Genomic DNA, 18,387 nt, shown 5'->3' with positions numbered 1-18,387 from the left:
TCATCGGGAATCGAACCCGCGACCTTCCGGCTTGTAGCATAGTGCCTCGACGAACTACGCTACCGCGTACCCCATATATTAAATGACTTAAAGTGTACTAGTTCGGCTACAGGCAAAAACGCACGTGACACAAACAAACGAGAGCTTTAACCGAAGTTTCTTCCACGAACTGACGGCTAACAGCTTCAAACAACCGGAACATGTCGGTTCGTTTACAGCGCAAGCGACAGACGCCGAGCTGGAGAGGCAACTTCTTCGGCACGTGCGCGTGGCGTGTTGTCTAAATAGATAGCTGCAGGCAAAGTGTGAAAGTGGAGCTGACCTCTTGGGGGGCGGACAAAGGCCGGGGTAACGTCACAGAGCACGGGGGCGTGGCCAGTATCGTATGGCTCGTTATATTACTTTATCAGTTAAATGATTCGGGAATAGACGTGAAGACAAGTGACCATCGTACCTAATGGAAGAAGAGAAATTAGCATAAAACCAGTTGAAATATCAACGGAAAATTTAGCAACATCGCTCCATTTGGAGAAGACAATCTATGTACATTCTTTCTGCCTGCAAACAAGAACATTTAAAAAATATACAACCTCAATAACTTGAAAGGTTACACGAACATACCGAACGCTGGTTGGCCTAGTGGTAACGTTCAGGACTCGTCTTAGGGAGGTACTTGGTTTGAATCTTGGCAGGGATAATACAGGATAACCTTTCTGACGTTTCTCGTAGTTCTACTCAGTCCCTCCACCAAAATTCCAGGATAGTACTTCGATTAGGCTACGATCGCTTCCTTCCAAATCCTTTATAATTCATTCATCAGTCATCCCCTGATTCCACGCCATACATTCAGTTGTAGATACTAACTTCACGGAGCTGAGCCCTGCTTCAGAAGCCACCAGTTGTGCAGATACTCAAGAACTTCCCAGCATTTTATGGAACCCAAATGTTCATTACCGTGTTCACAAGAGCCCTCCACCAGTCCCTATGCTCAGTCAGATCAATCCACTCCATATCACCCCATTCTATCTAAGAGCCATTTTAATATTATCCACCCACTTACGTCTTGGTCTTCCTAGTGGTCTCTTTCCTTCTGGCTTTCCCACCAGTATCCTATATGCATTCATCTTCCGCAATTCGTACTATATGCTCTGCCCAATCATCCTCCTTGACTTGAATATTCTAATTATACTTGGAGAACTGCACAAGTTATGAAGCGCCTCATTGTGCAGTTTTCTCCAACCTCCTGTCACCTCATCCCTCTTCGGTGCAAATATTCTCCTGAACACCCCGTTCTCAAACACCCTCAGTCTACGTTTCTCCCTTATTGTCAGACTTGAGTTTCACACCCATACAGAACCACAGGCAAAATTATAGTTCTGTGTTCTCTAAATTTTATGTTCTTAGACACCAGACCAGAAGACGAAAAGGTCTGGACTGAACAGCACCAAAAATTACCTAGCCCTGTCTGGATGGCTGACAGCGCCGTGAAACAGTGACCGCACTAGAATATCTGAACTCGTATACTGCTTCTTAATGAACGTAACTGTGCTCAATCTGCTGCACAGGTTTTGAGTTATGTTCAGGACAGAATGTGGCAGCTGGCGAACATGGCAAAGGCGCTATTCCAGCATCTGCTTACAGGGACACAAGAAAAGCAAGAACAATCTCAGCTTATCTAGAGACTCGAGCCCGGAATATAATAATCATGTCTACCCAACACGTGTTGGATACATCACCGCGGTGTCTGGTGAAACGTGAGGATAATGTCGTGGCCTATTTAATATTACCATTTCCGCAGTCGGCTGAGGGACTAGGATGATCTATATGCAGTCCGAGATTAACAAGGAAGAAGCGGGAAACAATTATGGGCGTCTAGGACCCAGGGTACAGTTCTGAGGACTGTCACGTGACAGGGGATTGAGCGGCGGGTAACGGCGTGAACAAGAGACAAAAGCGATTCTGAGTGGCAGTTTCAAGAACCCCACTCTCCAAAGAATCCGGAGTACTTGTAGGGGCCGATACTCGCACATTCCGCACCTGTCACTCGCCCGAACTGAAGGCACAATCGGGTGGTCATAATGGCGTATTCGTGTGTCTCATCGCACAAAACACGTAACGGACTGTTACTGCAACCTGACGGGCGGCGACAAGATAAGTTTGTCTTTGTGCTTAATTAAGCATCATGCCATGCAAACGTACGGCTCAGCTTAGCGCTCCGACCGATTTACTCCCGTGGAAAGTACCCCGGTACCCACCAAACAGGTGGTTGGGTGGATCGAACAGCCAATTTCGGCGCTGTGGAGATAATGTCCCTTTCTGTAACTGAATCCTGATTCCATGGTCGTCTAATCCAGTCTGTGCACTACACCGACTGCGCTGACCGGGCTCCGAACACCTACGCAGTGCAAGCGCCTAGCTCTATGACGAAATATGGACAGTGCCTTGCCGCGTGGCGAAGACGCTAAACGTAAATTAAGCAGCACAACATGATGTGTGGGGAGTGGAGGTATAGCTCCACCACTCTTGACCCCGACACTAGATGCAGATAGGTTGCCAGCTTTACGTCTGCGGCCTCGTTCCCGTAAGGCAAACTGCCCCTGGTACCCATTGGATAGAGGTTGGGTGGGCCCCAGAGCCGGTTTGGACGCTGTGGAAAAGAGAACAATCTCTTTCCTTTTCCCGGAAACAAACCCCGGCCGTCCATTGGTTAAAGTTGGAGTTGGCAAGTATTTCAGGCTCATCAAAGGCGACAGATGGGGGGTGTGTGCACAGATGGAACACGTGTGCAGCGCCTGAAGTCACGGACTCGTATTGATTTATGCCGCTGTAGGTGAAAATGAGGACTGGGGGGGGGGTGCGAGGGGGCNAACATACTGCGAAGAAGTTACTGGCTGCAAATTATTAGTACTAAGAAGTAACTAAGTCAGGCATTTCAGAGAAAAGGAGAGTGGGTTAGATCGGGTAACGAAACGAACAGCGATATAGCAGAAACGTGTACGATGTTATGGAAGCATATTGTGACATGTAGACCCATTTCCAAGTAACAGCCGTTGCTAGGGAACAGCTCTGTGGATACGATATCTCCTCGCCAACGAAAGAACACGCAATAATGGAAGATAAGTTTTCTGTGCGGGTCGTGCTAACGAGAAGTAGCAGTTCGGAAAAAAATCTCTGGTCGTGAGTCTCGAGGGGCTTGACGCCAAGACGAAATAATTGCGGGAAAACTGCCAGTCGTAAAGTAACTCTGACTCTGATAAGCGGGAAGCTGACAGCAGCTGAGACTGCGCAGCGTCGAATGTGGAAGGAAGTGGTCGTTGCCTAATCTGAAACTCTTTTGGAATTTGCCTGGAGAAATTAAAAGAAACAGGAAAACCTCAGTCAGACTAACTGGTGGAAAACAAACGAACAGTTCTACCCACAAACAAAAACAAAACTCCATGGCCTGTAGTCCGCAAGCGAACTATACCGACCGAGCGACCGCCGCTTGTCGGCGAAGTTAGTGCCAACTTCAACGGATAGAGGGTGTCGCGTGGTCAGCGCAACGGATCCCCACGGCCCTTAATCTCGGTTTTCTAGACCGGACAGCTCTACCCATTCGGCCGTAAATTCAATCCGTAGTGATAGTTTGGTTTTGTATGGGCGTGAAACTTAGTCTCTGACATTAAGGGAGGAACATAAGCTAAGGGTGTTGAGGAGAATACTTGGACCGGAGACAGATGAAGTGACAGGAGGATGAAGAAAACTGCACAACGAGGAGCTTCATAACTTCCAGTATAATTAGAATGATCAAGTCAAGGAGGATGAGGTGGGCAGGGCATGCAGCACACATCGAAAGAAAGAGGAATGCACACGGGGTTTTTGGTGAGAAAGTCAGAAGAGAAGAGACCACTAGGAGGACCTAGATGTAGGAGGGAGGCTCCTACTAAAATGGATCTTAATTGCACAGCAAACGTTATTTATCACAGAAAGATTCCTACAAACAAGCAACGAGAAACCGTGTGCTAATGACAGATGTTCCAACACTATTTCGGGGCTTCCTACGGGCGGAAACACTTTGCCTTTTACGAGAGCTTTCAGCACGGTTCAGATCCAAATTTAGAAGCCTTGAGCCACGCCATTCTGGTCGGAAACGTGGAGCGCGCGTGTCTGCTGCCAGAGGTGCGTGTTTACGTCCAGCAAACGGATGTAACGGGCTCATCTTCTGCGGCATTTCTGAACGCTCTGCAGTCCACGCAGGTCCTGCGGCGCCCTGCCTGCGACAGCAGTGCTAACAGACGTCTGTCCCACCTCTTGCAGGATCTGACGCCGTCACGTCGGCTAAAGTTAATGAAATAATTTGGGGCGACCAGAGACAAACATCGGGACGGTAATGACGGAGACACTGTTTTGCCCTGAAAAGTGGGTGGTTTCTCTTTTTGTTAAGAGAACATCCCCTGTCATATTTGTCGCGCAATGTCTTCGACCGCTCTGGCACTGGGAACATAGGTTCGAATCTCACTCGGACCATGAATTATGTCTTTTTCTGTATTTGTTTTTCCATGTTAAGTGAAGACCGATCCCCCGTCTATTGAGGCTCCTTCTCTGAAGGGAAAGTGGTCTGGGAGCAATCCGTGGAGCTACACCTCCATTGCCTCACACGTCTTCATGTCAAAGCGCTTAATTAATCACGGAGATAAATTTGCCATTATCTACTGTGTTGAAAATAAATATTTCGTGACCAAATATAAAAAATATGAAACGCGCTGAAAGCAGGGCAGCCAATCATCACAATCGAAACAGCCAGATAAACGCACTTAAAGAGGGTGGAGGGTGAGCAAAGTGGGGAAGACATCCCTCTAAAGGAAGGGGAGAACAGCTGAATGTTCCCGAGGGTGCAGTGAAAGCAGGTAATGACCAATTTGCATGCAGAACTGCAAGCAGACCCCTCGACAATAAGACAAGCGGCAAATGCTTGCAGAGGCTCCTCCTGGTGGCGATCTGAGGAGTGACGCGCGGGACAACACAGACCAATGAAACTAAGCGATATTACACGCCGTGGCCTTCGTAAAACGCGAACGTGTCTGTTTCGCATTGGGTTACTTGTCTATTTTAATTCCAGTCGTCACTATATGCAGCTGCTTAACACACCGAAACCCTGCATTCTGCCCACAGTGTATCTGTGTGTTCCGTATGGTTCTCACAATAAACAGCGACTGTTTCCCTAAACAGCAGTAACCGGTTGGGCTCTGTAGCGGAGACGTAATGTTTCCTGTGAGGTACGGACTGAACACACTAAAACTCTGCATTCTGCCCACAGAGTGTATCTGTGTGTTCCGTATGGTTCTCACAGTAAACAGCGACTGTTCCCCTAAACAGCATTAACCGGTTGGGCTTTGTAGCGGTGACGTAATGTTTCCTGTGAGGTACGGACTGAACGTACTAAAACTCTGCATTCTGCCATACACAGTGCATCTGTGTGTTCCGTATGGTTCTCACAGTAAACAGCGACTGTTTCCCTAAACAGCAGCAACCGGTTGGGCTCTGTAGTGGTGACGTAATGTGTTTCCTATGAGGTACGACCTGAGTTTGTATAACATTGCTTCACTAACTTCAGGTTTCATACCGGAATGCTGAAGTCAGCCTGCGTCCGGAAGGTTGATAAAGGTTTCGCGTGGTCTTACTCGGTCCTAGAGCAAATGCTGAATTGGTAAACAAATTCCATGTTGCACTGTATGCTTTACGTTCAGCTACCAACCCCCCCCCCCGCCAATATTAACATCAGAATTTCGCCCCAGTGTAGCCCTCCCAATATTAAATTAAAACTTCGCTTTAATGCAGCCCTTCCAACGTTTATATCAAAATTCTTATCATACGCAGTAGAACCCGTGCTTAACTTCTTTCCTCTGCTCACGACAAATGCCACTTCCTAACTCTTTATCTTCTTCACTTCCTACAGATTTGCCCTCTCGCAAACATACATCTACTAGAAGGACGAACGGGCACTGACTAGGAACCTTCACAGAAGGAAATGTTCTCTGTTCTATTTCCCCTATAATGCAGTCTGTTACTACTCCTGCCACCCCATGTTCTCTTCTGTCGTTTCCTTCTTCAGGTTTCAAAGTGTTAATGACGATTTCTTCCTAACAACCAGTTACGATTAAATCGTTTAAACAAATGTGTTGCAACAGTAGAAAATAAATTGTCTCAAAATTATAGGTAAGTAGAGTAAAGTAAAGTAAAACTGTCCCTTGTTTAATTAATTAAGCATTAAGCCATGAAGACATAGGAGGGAGTGAAGGTACAGCTCCAGCATTCTTGACCTCGGCACTAGGAGATGAGTGGTCAGCTTCACACTCCGGCCGCTTTACGCCCGGTACCCACTGTATATGAGGCTAGAAGGGCACCGGAGCCGGTCTGAAAGCTAGGAGGAACAAGAAATCTTTTGCTCTCAAACAGAATTGAACCCCGGCCGCCCAGTGCGTAACCAGTCGCTATACCAAGTGAACTCCCCGGCTTAAAAAAAACTATAACAAAGGGGGAACTCAAAGAAGTTGAGAAACACCGAGAAAGTAAGCGGCCATGGCCTATTTAAAGGCACTATCCCAGCATCTGTCCCAAAAGGAGCCCATCCCCGGGATCTGCCCGCTACGAACCGCAACGCCGAGACGTTCGGCTGCCAGCTTCACATGAACGCCTTCAGTGTGTTCGAAGACCATTCGTGCCTATATGTGAATATGTACGGGGGGCACTATGCTACAAGCCGGAAGGTAGCGGATTCGATTCCCGATTAGGTCACTACGGCCCTGGGTTCGACCCATCCTCTAAAAGAAATGAGTACCAGGAATCTTCCTGGGGTTAACGGGCGGTCAGCGCGTAAGGCTGATAATCTAACCGCCATCTGTGAGCCGACTCTCTAGAAAATGTGGGAGCCTCGACGTCTCACAACCCTATGGGCCTCCACGGCCTGTTACAGGGATAGATTTACCTTTTTTTTTTCCTTGGCACTACAGCCCCAGTGGGCCTAGGCCTACCTCCATGAACTTCTCCGTTCACTTCGGTTTTTCTAGATCGGCTTTGCCTTACGTTAGGCGAATACAACCGTGATGAAGGCAGCAGGTGTCTCCGAGACGTCTGTACCTATCTACCATCTACACAGCGTCACAACAAATGAGGGAGCGGAGAGAGCATACCAAGCGTGAAGGGCGACTGCCATGGCGTGGCGAATCCTTACCTTGTGAAAGTCTTCATCCTGGCCTCCACAGCTTTGTGACGCAGGCAGATCCTCGTCAGTGCGGTCCCTATCTCCTTTGTGGCTCCTGGAACAAAATGAAGGAAGATGAGTTTCCTAGTTCAGTTGCAACATCTACGGTAACGACAGCCAGTAAACAGTTCACAAACTGAAGTAAAACAGCTGTAATGGGCGTAACAGGTATTCTATGTGTATCACTAGGTAGCAACACAGTCATCCTTCATGACAGTCTACGTAGATGACGCGCGTGCACATGTTCAGAGGCTGGTTTCAGTAGTCCAAACGGCGACCGTGCTTAAGGTGTAAAATACCGAAGAGCAGTGTTCTGTTATGAGCTTCTCTGTGGGCAAAAGGACTCACTGCAAAGGATATTCATATGGAAATGTTTGCTGATTACGGTGGGAAGTGTTTGTCGCATAAAGTGTTTCACAACTAGTGGAGAAATTCTCTTAAGAACGTTCGAAAGTCGCAACTAATGCGGAAGCAGCTGAGAAAACAGCCAAAAGACTTCTGTGCTGCGGGTTTCGAAGCACTGGCAAAGCGACGGGATATGTGTATCAAATTTGGTGGAGAATATATCGAGAAATGTATGTTTCCCCCNCCCCCCCCCCCCCCAGGTTCGAATATCACAAATTTTACGTTTTATATCCAACTGTGGCCTATCTACTGATTCTCCCTGGCACCTTGAAGAGTACGGTCATCCAGTTCGGAGACAACCAGACGCTCCGGGAGAACACATCGCCTCCATCTTCAAGGTCCAAGACTGGGTCAAGAAACCGCACGGAGTTCAACTCAAACGATCACACTTCATAGTCACAGCTGCGGGAACCTCAAACCCCATATCCCGTCAGGCTAGGGGCCGGGAAACCAGGGAATTTAAATTCGATTGCTTGCAGGGGCAAGATATGTTTGGCATCTCCTTAGAGTCCATCCAGACCGGCTTTGGGGCCCACTCAGCCCCCTAGCCAATGCGTACCGGGGGGAGTTCCCATGATCATCAAAGTGACTGCTCACCTCAATCTAGTTCCGAGGTCAAGAAAGGTGGAGCTATAACTCCACTGCCCCATGTCTTCATGGCACAGGTAAAAAATGTAAAGCTATCCCTGTAACAGGCCGTTGAAGTCCATAGGGTTGTGAAACGTCGAGGCTCCCACATTTTATAGACACTCGGCTCACAGGTGGCGGTGAGGTTGCCAGCATTACGCGCTGGCCGCCCTTTACCCTCATTTACTCATTTCTGTTAGAGGCTGAGTCGCCCCCAGGGACACAGTGCGGCTGGAAGGAGTAGTTCATGCTGAATTAAGCACTGCGAGAACTTCACCTTCACGTTTTACATATCTTCTGGAACGTTTGATGTAGTTTGGTAGATAGGTGGTAACGTAGTGCAACATCTTCAGGGCCGAAAAGCGAGCATTATAACCTGCAGATGAAAGTAGTTCCTCCGAAACACTATGTCATAACCCACTATGATTGGTTCCTTTCATACAAAGAACGCATGAAACCAACTAAAATGTACGAACACAAACAAAGTTTTGATAAGCTGAATGCCACCAAAAAGCCCTCACACAATTCACGGCTTAGCAGTTCAGTCTGGCTTGGATCTGAACAGGATTGCCCGCAATACAAAAGCCTAATGGGGTCATCTGTTGAAAGCCAACAACGCATGCAGCCAGCTTACAAAGATAAGGCTAATTTCGGAGCCACGCTTCAATCGATACGACAGGTGATTATTTGCGGCTCCGTCAGAGCTGGTGGCGCGGGGCTTGCCTAACAGTTCACAATGCACACACATGCTTTCTCCGCACTTTCTCCGTCACCGCATCCTAAAATGTGCATACGAATCTTATCACAGTAGGGACAGAAAGAATTAGTAGGGGGGGGGAGAAATTACAGTAAACCCTCGCTAATCCTGATTAACTGGGGGGTTGAGGTGATCCGGATTAAGCGATAATATTGATTAATGGAACAAACCAAACTTAGAATACAAATAAATGGAAAATTTAATAATATATGTAGTGACGATGAAAACAGATATAAAAATACCACTGCAGAAATTTCTTCCTTTCTCAGAAGCTGAAATCCAGGGTCTTCTTCATCCAGCTCAAGCAAACTTTGGATATTCTCTTGCGCGGTTTCAGTCTCTCCAGCTGCCCTCAACACAGAAAGTCCTCTTGCTCCTAAATGTCACGTGTCCTTTTAAAGTACGTACTCAACCGTGAACAGGATTTTTCATTTCTCATATTTTGAACCGGATTGGTGCATTTACCGAACTACAATGACTGACAGGCACAAATAATGCCCAAACTAGATAAAAAGTTAGACCGTAAAGTTGTTTCTGGGCTTAATTAATTAAGCACTACGCCCTGAAGACATATGGGGGAGTAGAGGCATAGCTCCAGCATTCTTGACCTTAGCACTAGTTGGAGGTAAGTGGTCAGCTTCACACTCCGGTCGGTTTAACCCCGGGGAAAGAGCTAAGGAACCGACTAAATAGGAGGCTGGATTGGGCCCCGAGTCTGTCTGCACGGTGTGCAGAGCAACAAAATACAGTGACCTCACCGGGAATCAAACTGCGATTTCTCGGTCGCAGAGCTCGTGGCCTACTGCTATACCGACTGAGCTATCCCCTTGGATTAATGGGAACATATAAAAATGAGGAAAGCAAAATAAGGGTCAGTGTGGGTGGGGGGGTGCACATTCATTCATGCGTTTCGTGACAGTAACGTGGCAACATGTGGTGACGCAACCCGCACATCCGCTCCTGTTACCTGAGCCCGTATCTCCTTCCACTTGTCGACGGCAGGACACAGCAACAAACAAAAGAAACTAGAACCCAATTCAGGGGATTCCCTACAAGTTGACTTCTGGACCCGAAAGCAGCGGCCATGTTGGTTATTATATTTCTGTTGGATGCCACGGTACAGTGGTTACAGCAAGTTTCAGGCGCTCCTGTGGTGAAGTAGAAACCAAATTTTGTCTTCTCCCACTCAGCGGCACCATTCCTCTCGGATTACGAGCAAGTCCGGCTTCAAGAAACTTACATTAATCGCAAAAATCCACTCTTCTCCGCGGAATGCAGACAGAATAACATTATTAACATTGTATTTTAGCGTCGCACTGTATGAATTATTTATAATTTATTCTATTTATACAGCATTTGACGGGAGCCGGTATAGCGATTGGCTACGGGCTGGATGCCCGAGGAGTCGGAGATCGAGGCTCAGTAGGGTTAAGAATTTTCTTTCTTCACGTTGTCCAGACCGGCTTTGGGGACCACCCAGTCCCTTGTACTGGGGCCACTTCTGGCCTATTGTACCAGCCCCAGATGATAGGTGAGGGTGATTGTGGAGCAATTGGTAAATGAAGATTGGCAGGGGAAACCTGAGAAAACCTGCCCCAGGGTCACTTTGTCCACCACAAATCCCACTTGACCAGACCCGAGATCGGGAAGCCAGCGACTAACCGCTTGAGCTATGGCGCGGCCTATATCGCTTGCCTTACTTCTAATGCATGTGTGGAGACGGTAGTGAACCTACGGGTTCCATAGATGTTAGGAGTTTCTTGAGTAGGCGAGCAAGGACTCAGTTCGTTAGTAGCCTGGTTCACTCTGCACACCGGTAAACCTCTAGCAGACTACACGGCTACATATCGTCACAGTCTCATCCGTGAGAACTTCAATATCGCTGCACCGTTAAATGACGGTGATTTGATTTCATGCTGACGTCATATCCCATAAGAGAAAAACTTGACGATCGACAGTCAAGGCCGGTTTAAGTGTCAAGGGGAGGGGGCGACCTGCTTGCGGCCTAGCAACGGAAGGAGCCAGTTACGTAGTTTCGCAACAGTCAATTGGGCTGCTGCTGCTGCCGCTACAGCCGCACAAGATCCAAGTAAGCGAAAACATGGTTACGTATAAGTCTGCTTACTACAGGTCAGATCTCTGCAGACCGGAGCCACGACTGGTCAATACACATAAGCACTACGCCATGAGGGGATGCAGGTGAGTGGTCAGCTTCACGCCCCAGCCGCTTTATCTCCAGAGGAAAGAACCCCCAGTACCCAATGGATAGGAGGCTGGGTGGACCTCAGAGCCGGCCTCAAAAACTACGGCGTACACAAAAGTCTATTACTCCTGACGGGAATCGAAGGCGGGCCTTCTGGTCCGGAACCCATCCCTATACAGAGTGAGATATGATGACAAGAAATATATAGCAGTTATTTCTGAGCAACGAAGCATTAAGCCATGGTGACGTATGGGGGAGAGGAGGTAACTCGTATTAACTCCACGCATTGATAACCCCTGCGCTAGTTGCAGGTGAGTGGTCAGCATCAAGCCCCGGCCGCATTAATTTGGGAGAATATCCCCAGGTATCCACTGTGGGCTCTGAAATCCCTCCGTGTACTGCAAAGAAAAGAATAATCACTGTTCGTAGCATGCAGTCCCCGGGCCTCGAACGATGTAATGACTGATGAATGGAAAAGAATCTGGAAGGAAGCGACTGTGACCGAATCAATCCACTGTTCAGGTATTTGTGTGGATGGACAGGGGGGGGGGGATCACAGAAAAACCTCTGGCAGTGACTGGCTACGGGCTGGACGATAGAGCGGTAGGAATTCAAGTCCCGGTAGGGTCAAGAATTCTTTTTCTTCTCCATGTCGTCCAGACCGGTTCTGGGGTCCACGCAGCCTCCTATACATTGGGTACCGAGGGTAAAGTGGCCGGGGCGTGAAGCTGAGCATTCAACTCCAACCAGTACCGAGGTCAAGAAAACGTGGATCAATACATCCACTCCCCCATACGCCTTCATGGCGTAATGCTAAATTAGTTAAGCACGAGGAGAACTTGACACCTCGCCGCTACATGCAGTATGCAGGCCCGACCGCGGGCGGGCCGTTCCGTCACAAATCAATGCTCAGAGCGGGCTCCGCGAGATGGGCAACTCGCAGATTACTGGGCCCCTTATTCCGCAGGGCTTCACTCTCCCACTCTCCCAGTCTCTCTCACTCTTTCTACCTAACTCCACTCTATTTTTCTCATTGTAATTCCTGGGATATACCGCCATATAGATCGCTAAAAGTCAACAAACGCTTCAGAGGAAAATTTCGCCTCCATCTTCAGGCTCGAAGAACAGCTAGCCACTTGCTTCATTCTGGTTTATCTGCTTGGCTTATTCTTAGGCCCTGAAGATGGTGGCGACATGGTCCTTCGAATTGTTGGTTGACTTCCAACGGACTACACGGCGTTAGTACTGTGAGAACCCCAAACTTTACGTTAACACCTCCCTACACTGTGAGCAGCCAATCGCTGTGTCATTAACAATGGGGATGTGATAATGTGCTGCCTGCTCAGGGCTATCTGACGAGTACGCAACAATGGTGTATTAATGAAAAACAGGGGAACTACCGAACGGGTTCGTCTATCGGCAAAAAAAAGATAACCTATCCCTGTAACAGGCCGTGGAGGCCTTTGGGATTGTGAGACGTCGAGGCTCCCACATTTTCTAGACAATCGGCTCACAGATGGCGGTGAGGTTGTCACACGCCCCGGCCACGCTTTACCCCCAGGGGAAGCTTGCTCAGGGCTATCTGACGAGTACGCAACAATGGTGTATTAATGAAAAACAGGGGAACTACCGAACGGGTTCGTCTATCGGCAAAAAAAAGATAACCTATCCCTGTAACAGGCCGTGGAGGCCTTTGGGATTGTGAGACGTCGAGGCTCCCACATTTTCTAGACAATCGGCTCACAGATGGCGGTGAGGTTGTCACACGCCCCGGCCACGCTTTACCCCCAGGGGAAGATTCCCCACTTCCCATTACATAGAGGGCTGGGCGGGCCCCAAAACCGGTGTGGACGACGTGTAATTATTTTTGGAACCTCAGGAAAATATTAGAATAATAACTAATTTACACGACAGCCGCTTCCTTCCACATCCCTTCCAATCCACCTGTCATCCTACAATTGGCAAAATGACAGTCATCAAATGACGCAGGAAAAGAAAACAAGAGAAAGCTGAAGGAACTGAAGCAACCTTTGTATTTCACATGACGTCACACAGCACTGAACTCGAGGCTCCGAGGTGAGAAGCCTTATCCTGAGCAGTGAATAAACGTTTATATGTTTATACGTAACACTTTTGTATACGGTACCGGTGGCCCAGTCCATAAAACAGCGTGGCAAAACGCTGCATTGCATTTTCATTTGTTTCAACACAATTCTGCGAAATTCGTAACTATACAAGACTAGTAAATAACACATCAGCATAAACTGCAATAACACAGAAGCAGCGTGTTAAGCAAAACACGGCCGGCTTATCGGATCCCCAGGTCTACACAAAACAGGGACGCCATAGCGACTGAGTTACCTTCCTGGCGGCGTAGGGTACTTTCTGTCACCGCGTCCAGACCGACTCTGGGACACAAGTCGCCGAAACTACAGACACCAACTCCACCTTAAAACTTCTGATAGCACAAAAAGAATTCATTGTCTATCTAATGGATACCCGGGGCATTTTGTAATGGAGTAAAATTGACGGAGCGTGAAGCTATACCTCCACTCTATGCTATGAAGATATGTGGGGGAGTGAAGGTATGGCTCCACCTTTCCTGATCTTGGTGCTAGATGGAGGCGAGTAGTCAGCTTCACGCACTTGCCGCTTTAACCCCGGTACCCACTGGACAGGAGGCTGCGTGGGCCCCAGAGTTGGTCAGGACGCTGTGGAGAAGAGAAAAATCTTGCTCTGCTAGGAATCGAATCCGAGCTGTCCAGTCCGTAGCCCGTCGCTATACCAACTGAGCTAACCCGCCTCCTGAACAATAATAGTGATATCTGTATGCAAGGTTGGGCTGTCAGGGCATACACGTGTATCAGCTGAAGAAAGCACAACATGTTGCATAAGGACAGCATGTCTCGCATGCAGCTACTGCACACAAAACGTGTCTTCCATCGCGAACAAGGCTCGAATTGCAGTCTTTCTGTATTCATTACGCACGGCCTAGCTCAGCACAACAAAGAGTTCCAGAGGCGGTGAACAACTGGCACGTCGCAAGGATCAGCTGTAGGAACGAGATATGTTAAGCATGGCCAGTTCTTCAGGTTAAAAGCGACTCAAGTTCGCTGTCGTCATTACAAACAGCTGCATAAATTATGAAACCAATTATCTGAATGCAGAGCATGATATACGCAATACTGATAGAGCCATGAACGGCGAACGAATCTTTTCTTACGCGTTTCGCATTTTTACAAAACACTGACCATTAGCACTTCAACAGTAACGCCATGGGGGCCACGCCGGGGATGTGGGGGCCCAAAAATTACGTTCAAGCCGTTTAAGGCTACTTTTACTGATCGTCCCAGGGTATTCTGGACACAAGAATATAATTTAAAATAACATTTAATTTTGTATTTATACATCGCAGACTTCCTTCTGTTTTTCTTCAAATTTGTGCTTTTGTTTTCCCAAAAATCCAGCCTGGAGGGGGTGACGGCAGATTCGTGAGTCCCTCCCCCCCTTACTCAAAGGCGTTAGATATTAAGGTGTGAAGCCGTACAACTTAGTTGAGAGATAGACGTTTCGGCGGAATGTGCTGCTTCCGTCTTCATGGTGAAGATGGACTGAGATTATAGTAAAACCTCGCTACTGAAGTTACAGTTAATCTAGATCAAAATATGAAAAAATCAATAATTCTGTTCACACTTGGGCGTATGCTTCAAAAGACATATGGCATTTTCAGGCTGTGTTGAGAGCAGCTGGTGAGACTGAAACCGCGCAAGGAAATAGCTAAAGTTTGCTTGAGCTGGATGAAGGAGGCCCTGGATTTCAGCTTCTGACGGACGAATAAAGTCGATCACTGTACCGCGCGGTCTAAGGCATGAACTGTCTTCTCCCACTCAAACACTGGTATCGTGGGTTCGAATCCCACTTGAGGCATGATGGCTGTGTGTGCGTTTATTTTGTTTGTGCTGTCCAGTGTGTAAGTAGCGGCCTTGTGACGGGCTGATCCCCCATCCATGGAGTCCTACCGACTGTGAAAAACAGATAAAACTGAAAAACCGACCAACGTCCAACAAAGATAGATAGACGAACGGACGGATGGATGCATAGATAGATAGATAGATAGAGGAGGAAATTGCTACAGTGATATTTTTTATTTATTTTATCAGCATTACCTATATCATTAGAATTTCCATCTGTTTTCTAGGGTTTTCTGTTGTTTTTTGGGGCTACCTTTTGCTTCACTAATCCGGACGACCTCTCCCACCCATAATTAATACGAATTAGCGAGGGTTTACTCTACTATGAAGATTACTGCATTCTGCACGTTCCTCCAAGACGTCTGTAAACATCTACCAGACTACACGGCGTTGCAACCCAAACTGTTTCCGCGAGGTAACTTCAAGAAGCAAGACATGAGGCTCTCGCGGCAGTCGCTAGGGAGATTGTGGGTGTGACACCGTGTGATATGGTAGAAAGGAACCGACGTATCGGGGAACCTGCTACCTCTGAGATGATCTTTTTTTTATTGCTAGTGGGGTGGGACTAAGTCTCTTGTACTGCGGCCACTTCTGGCCTATTGTACCAGCCCCAGATGACAGGTGAGGGTGATTGTGGAGCAATTGGTGCAATGAAGATTGGCAGAGGAAACCGAAGTACTCGGAGAAAACCTGCCCCAGCGCCACTTTGTCCACCACAAATCCCACTTGACCAAACCCGGGATCGAACCTGAGCCACCGCGGTGGGAAGCCAGCGACTAACCGCTTGAGCTATGGCGCAGCCCTGACACGATCTTAATCTGACATCGTTTTACTGAGCAGCTTTCTTTGCGCAACATCCCTCCAAGACCGAGTAGCCCTTCAAGAGTTGAGTCTGAGGAAGGGAGGGTAAGCTCTTAAGGGTGAGTTTAACACTTCCATGCAAGGAACAAAGGCCCGAATGGTACAATCGTGAGAGAACAAAGAAAGACACGGCACAAGGCGCTGACGAGAGGGTCACTGCTAAAAACAGAAGGTAACCGTGATCCCAATTACGGCCTAACCACAATAATTACGGTGATTCTCGCTCTCTTGCACTCTACAGATGTATCCAAGGATGCAGAACGGGTCCAAATGGGTGCGTAAAAATTCACCCTTCACTCCGTAAAAGTAAAAGTAAATAATAAAAAAAAAGATATCCCTGTAACGGACCGTGGAGGCCCATACGCTTGTGAGACGTCGAGGCTCCCACATTTTATAGACAATGTGCTCACAGATGACGGTGAGCTTGTCAGCCTTATGCGCCGGCCGCCCTTTACCCCCCGGATGATTCCTGGTACTCATTTCTGTTAGAGGCTGAGTCCGAAGTTAATGAGAAAAAAGGTTAAGCACTAAGAGTGGTTGTTTTAGAGGAGAGAATACATGTACCAGACTATACGACATCACATCCCAGAGAATCTCGGAGCTCTAAAGTTTTCAAATCGCTCGACTTCCAACTCGTCAGAAATGGAGCTCTGAAGTGAACAGTAAAGCAAGAAGATATTTCATTAATTGAATTTTGTAAGAACTGCTCTTCATACGGCACACATCTGCCAGCATCTGCCAACATCTGCCTCTGCTCGTAGGACCGTAACTGCATTTGATGGCGCGTCCGCCTGTGACAGTCCTTTTCCTGCAATCAAATTAAAGCTGGAACCAAACAAAAAACAACGCGATATCGCGAGATTTACACGAACATCGCACAACCGATCTTTCTTACTACGAATTATATCGCACTGCCCTCGTCACAGGAGGCACGCGGTAGAGTTGTTGCTTGAGGCACTATGTTACAAACTGGAAGGCTGCGGGTTCGATTCCAGATGAGGACAATGAATTTTTCAGTTGAACTAATGTTTCCAGTCGCACTATGGTCCTGGGGTCGACTCAGCCTCTAACAGAAATGAGTACCAGCAAATCTTCCTGGGGGTAAAAGGCGACCGACGCGTAAGGCTGACAACGTCACCGCCATCTGTGAGCAGACTGTCTAGAGAAAATGTGGGAGCCTCGACGTCTCACAGCCCTCTGGACCTCCACGGCCTGTTACAGGGATACCTTTACCTTTACCTCTTATACTCTCGTCACATTAGAGGTTTATCCTTTAACGATAAGTGTCACTTTGTTAAGATTTGAGTTTTCACGGAAACTGATATGATAAATATTGTCCTCTGGGATCTGATGACGTGTAGCCCGGTAGAAGGGCAGCAAGGCTTCCGAGAAACTTCTTAGCGTAATCTTCAAGGTAGAAGTTCCTGTAAGCCGAGTGGTATAATAAAAGTAGGGACACAGGAAACGGGAAAGCGAGCAGGCCAATGGGAGACGGCAGTTCGTAAAAAGGGTGTGGCGAAAAGTGGCGAAGATTTATTTTCTCACATCCTTCCGGTTTAAAAAAATCACTTGACTTTCTTCATTCCCCAAAACATCGTAACCAGGTCGCTATGAAATCCGAGAGCCACAGAACTGACGGTGATACATCACCAGCCCGACACACAACGAGGCACGGGCAACAATACGCACTCTATAGGGACAAGCGAAGCGATGTGAGGTACCTGTACATTTCATATCCACACGAAAATCTTCATCCGATCGCAGTGCTCGCGCGGTCTACGGCATGAACTGTCTTCGCTCGCTCGAACACTGCGATCGTGGGTTCAAGGCATCGATGTCCGCATGCTCTTATTCTGTCTCGTGTTGTCCTGTGTGTAGTAGCGGCCTTGCGACGGGCTGATCCCCCGTCCAAGGAGTCCTACCGACTGTGTACAGGATTAAGAAACTGAAAAGGCGGCCAGGGTCCAACAAAAGCACTGCAGAGCCATAGACAGACAGACAGACAGACAGATAGATAGGTAGACAGATATATAAATAGACAGAGAGATAAATAGATACATAGACAGATAGGTATATACATAGGATAGACATATATACTCGTATATATAGATATATGTATATGAAGAGCTTAAGGTCATTTTACATAGATACATAGACAGATAGGTAGATACGTAGATTAGACATATACAGGGTGTTTCACGACTTTAGGGCAGGAGGTGATTTCCTAGGTCTTTGTGATCAAAAAAGTTCATATAAACATGTGTCCGATTTTGGACGGTTACGGAGTTATGACCGTTTTTTTCATTCCCCTACACGCCCTCGT

The 18,387-nt window shown here is 47.7% G+C and overlaps 1 protein-coding gene across 7 annotated transcripts in view; it reads right to left on the bottom strand.

Moving 5' to 3' along the window:
• The window catches only part of LOC111863589 (protein MTSS 2), an 87,645-nt gene that overhangs the window by 39,009 nt on the left and 30,249 nt on the right, over nucleotides 1-18,387 (bottom strand). For all 7 annotated transcript variants that reach the window (XM_023850049.2, XM_033751118.1, XM_033751119.1 and 4 more), the window contains exon 4: nucleotides 7,211-7,295. In XM_023850049.2, the coding sequence (XP_023705817.1) occupies nucleotides 7,211-7,295 (85 nt within the window). The remainder of the gene's footprint in view (nucleotides 1-7,210; nucleotides 7,296-18,387) is intronic.

The sequence above is a fragment of the Cryptotermes secundus genome, unplaced genomic scaffold, assembly GCF_002891405.2.
Source record: "Cryptotermes secundus unplaced genomic scaffold, Csec_1.0 scaffold57, whole genome shotgun sequence".
In the NCBI taxonomy this organism is placed as follows: Eukaryota; Metazoa; Arthropoda; class Insecta; order Blattodea; family Kalotermitidae; genus Cryptotermes; species Cryptotermes secundus.
The sequence above is the reverse complement of the archived record's forward strand: the minus strand, read 5'-3'. Positions and strand labels throughout refer to the sequence as shown.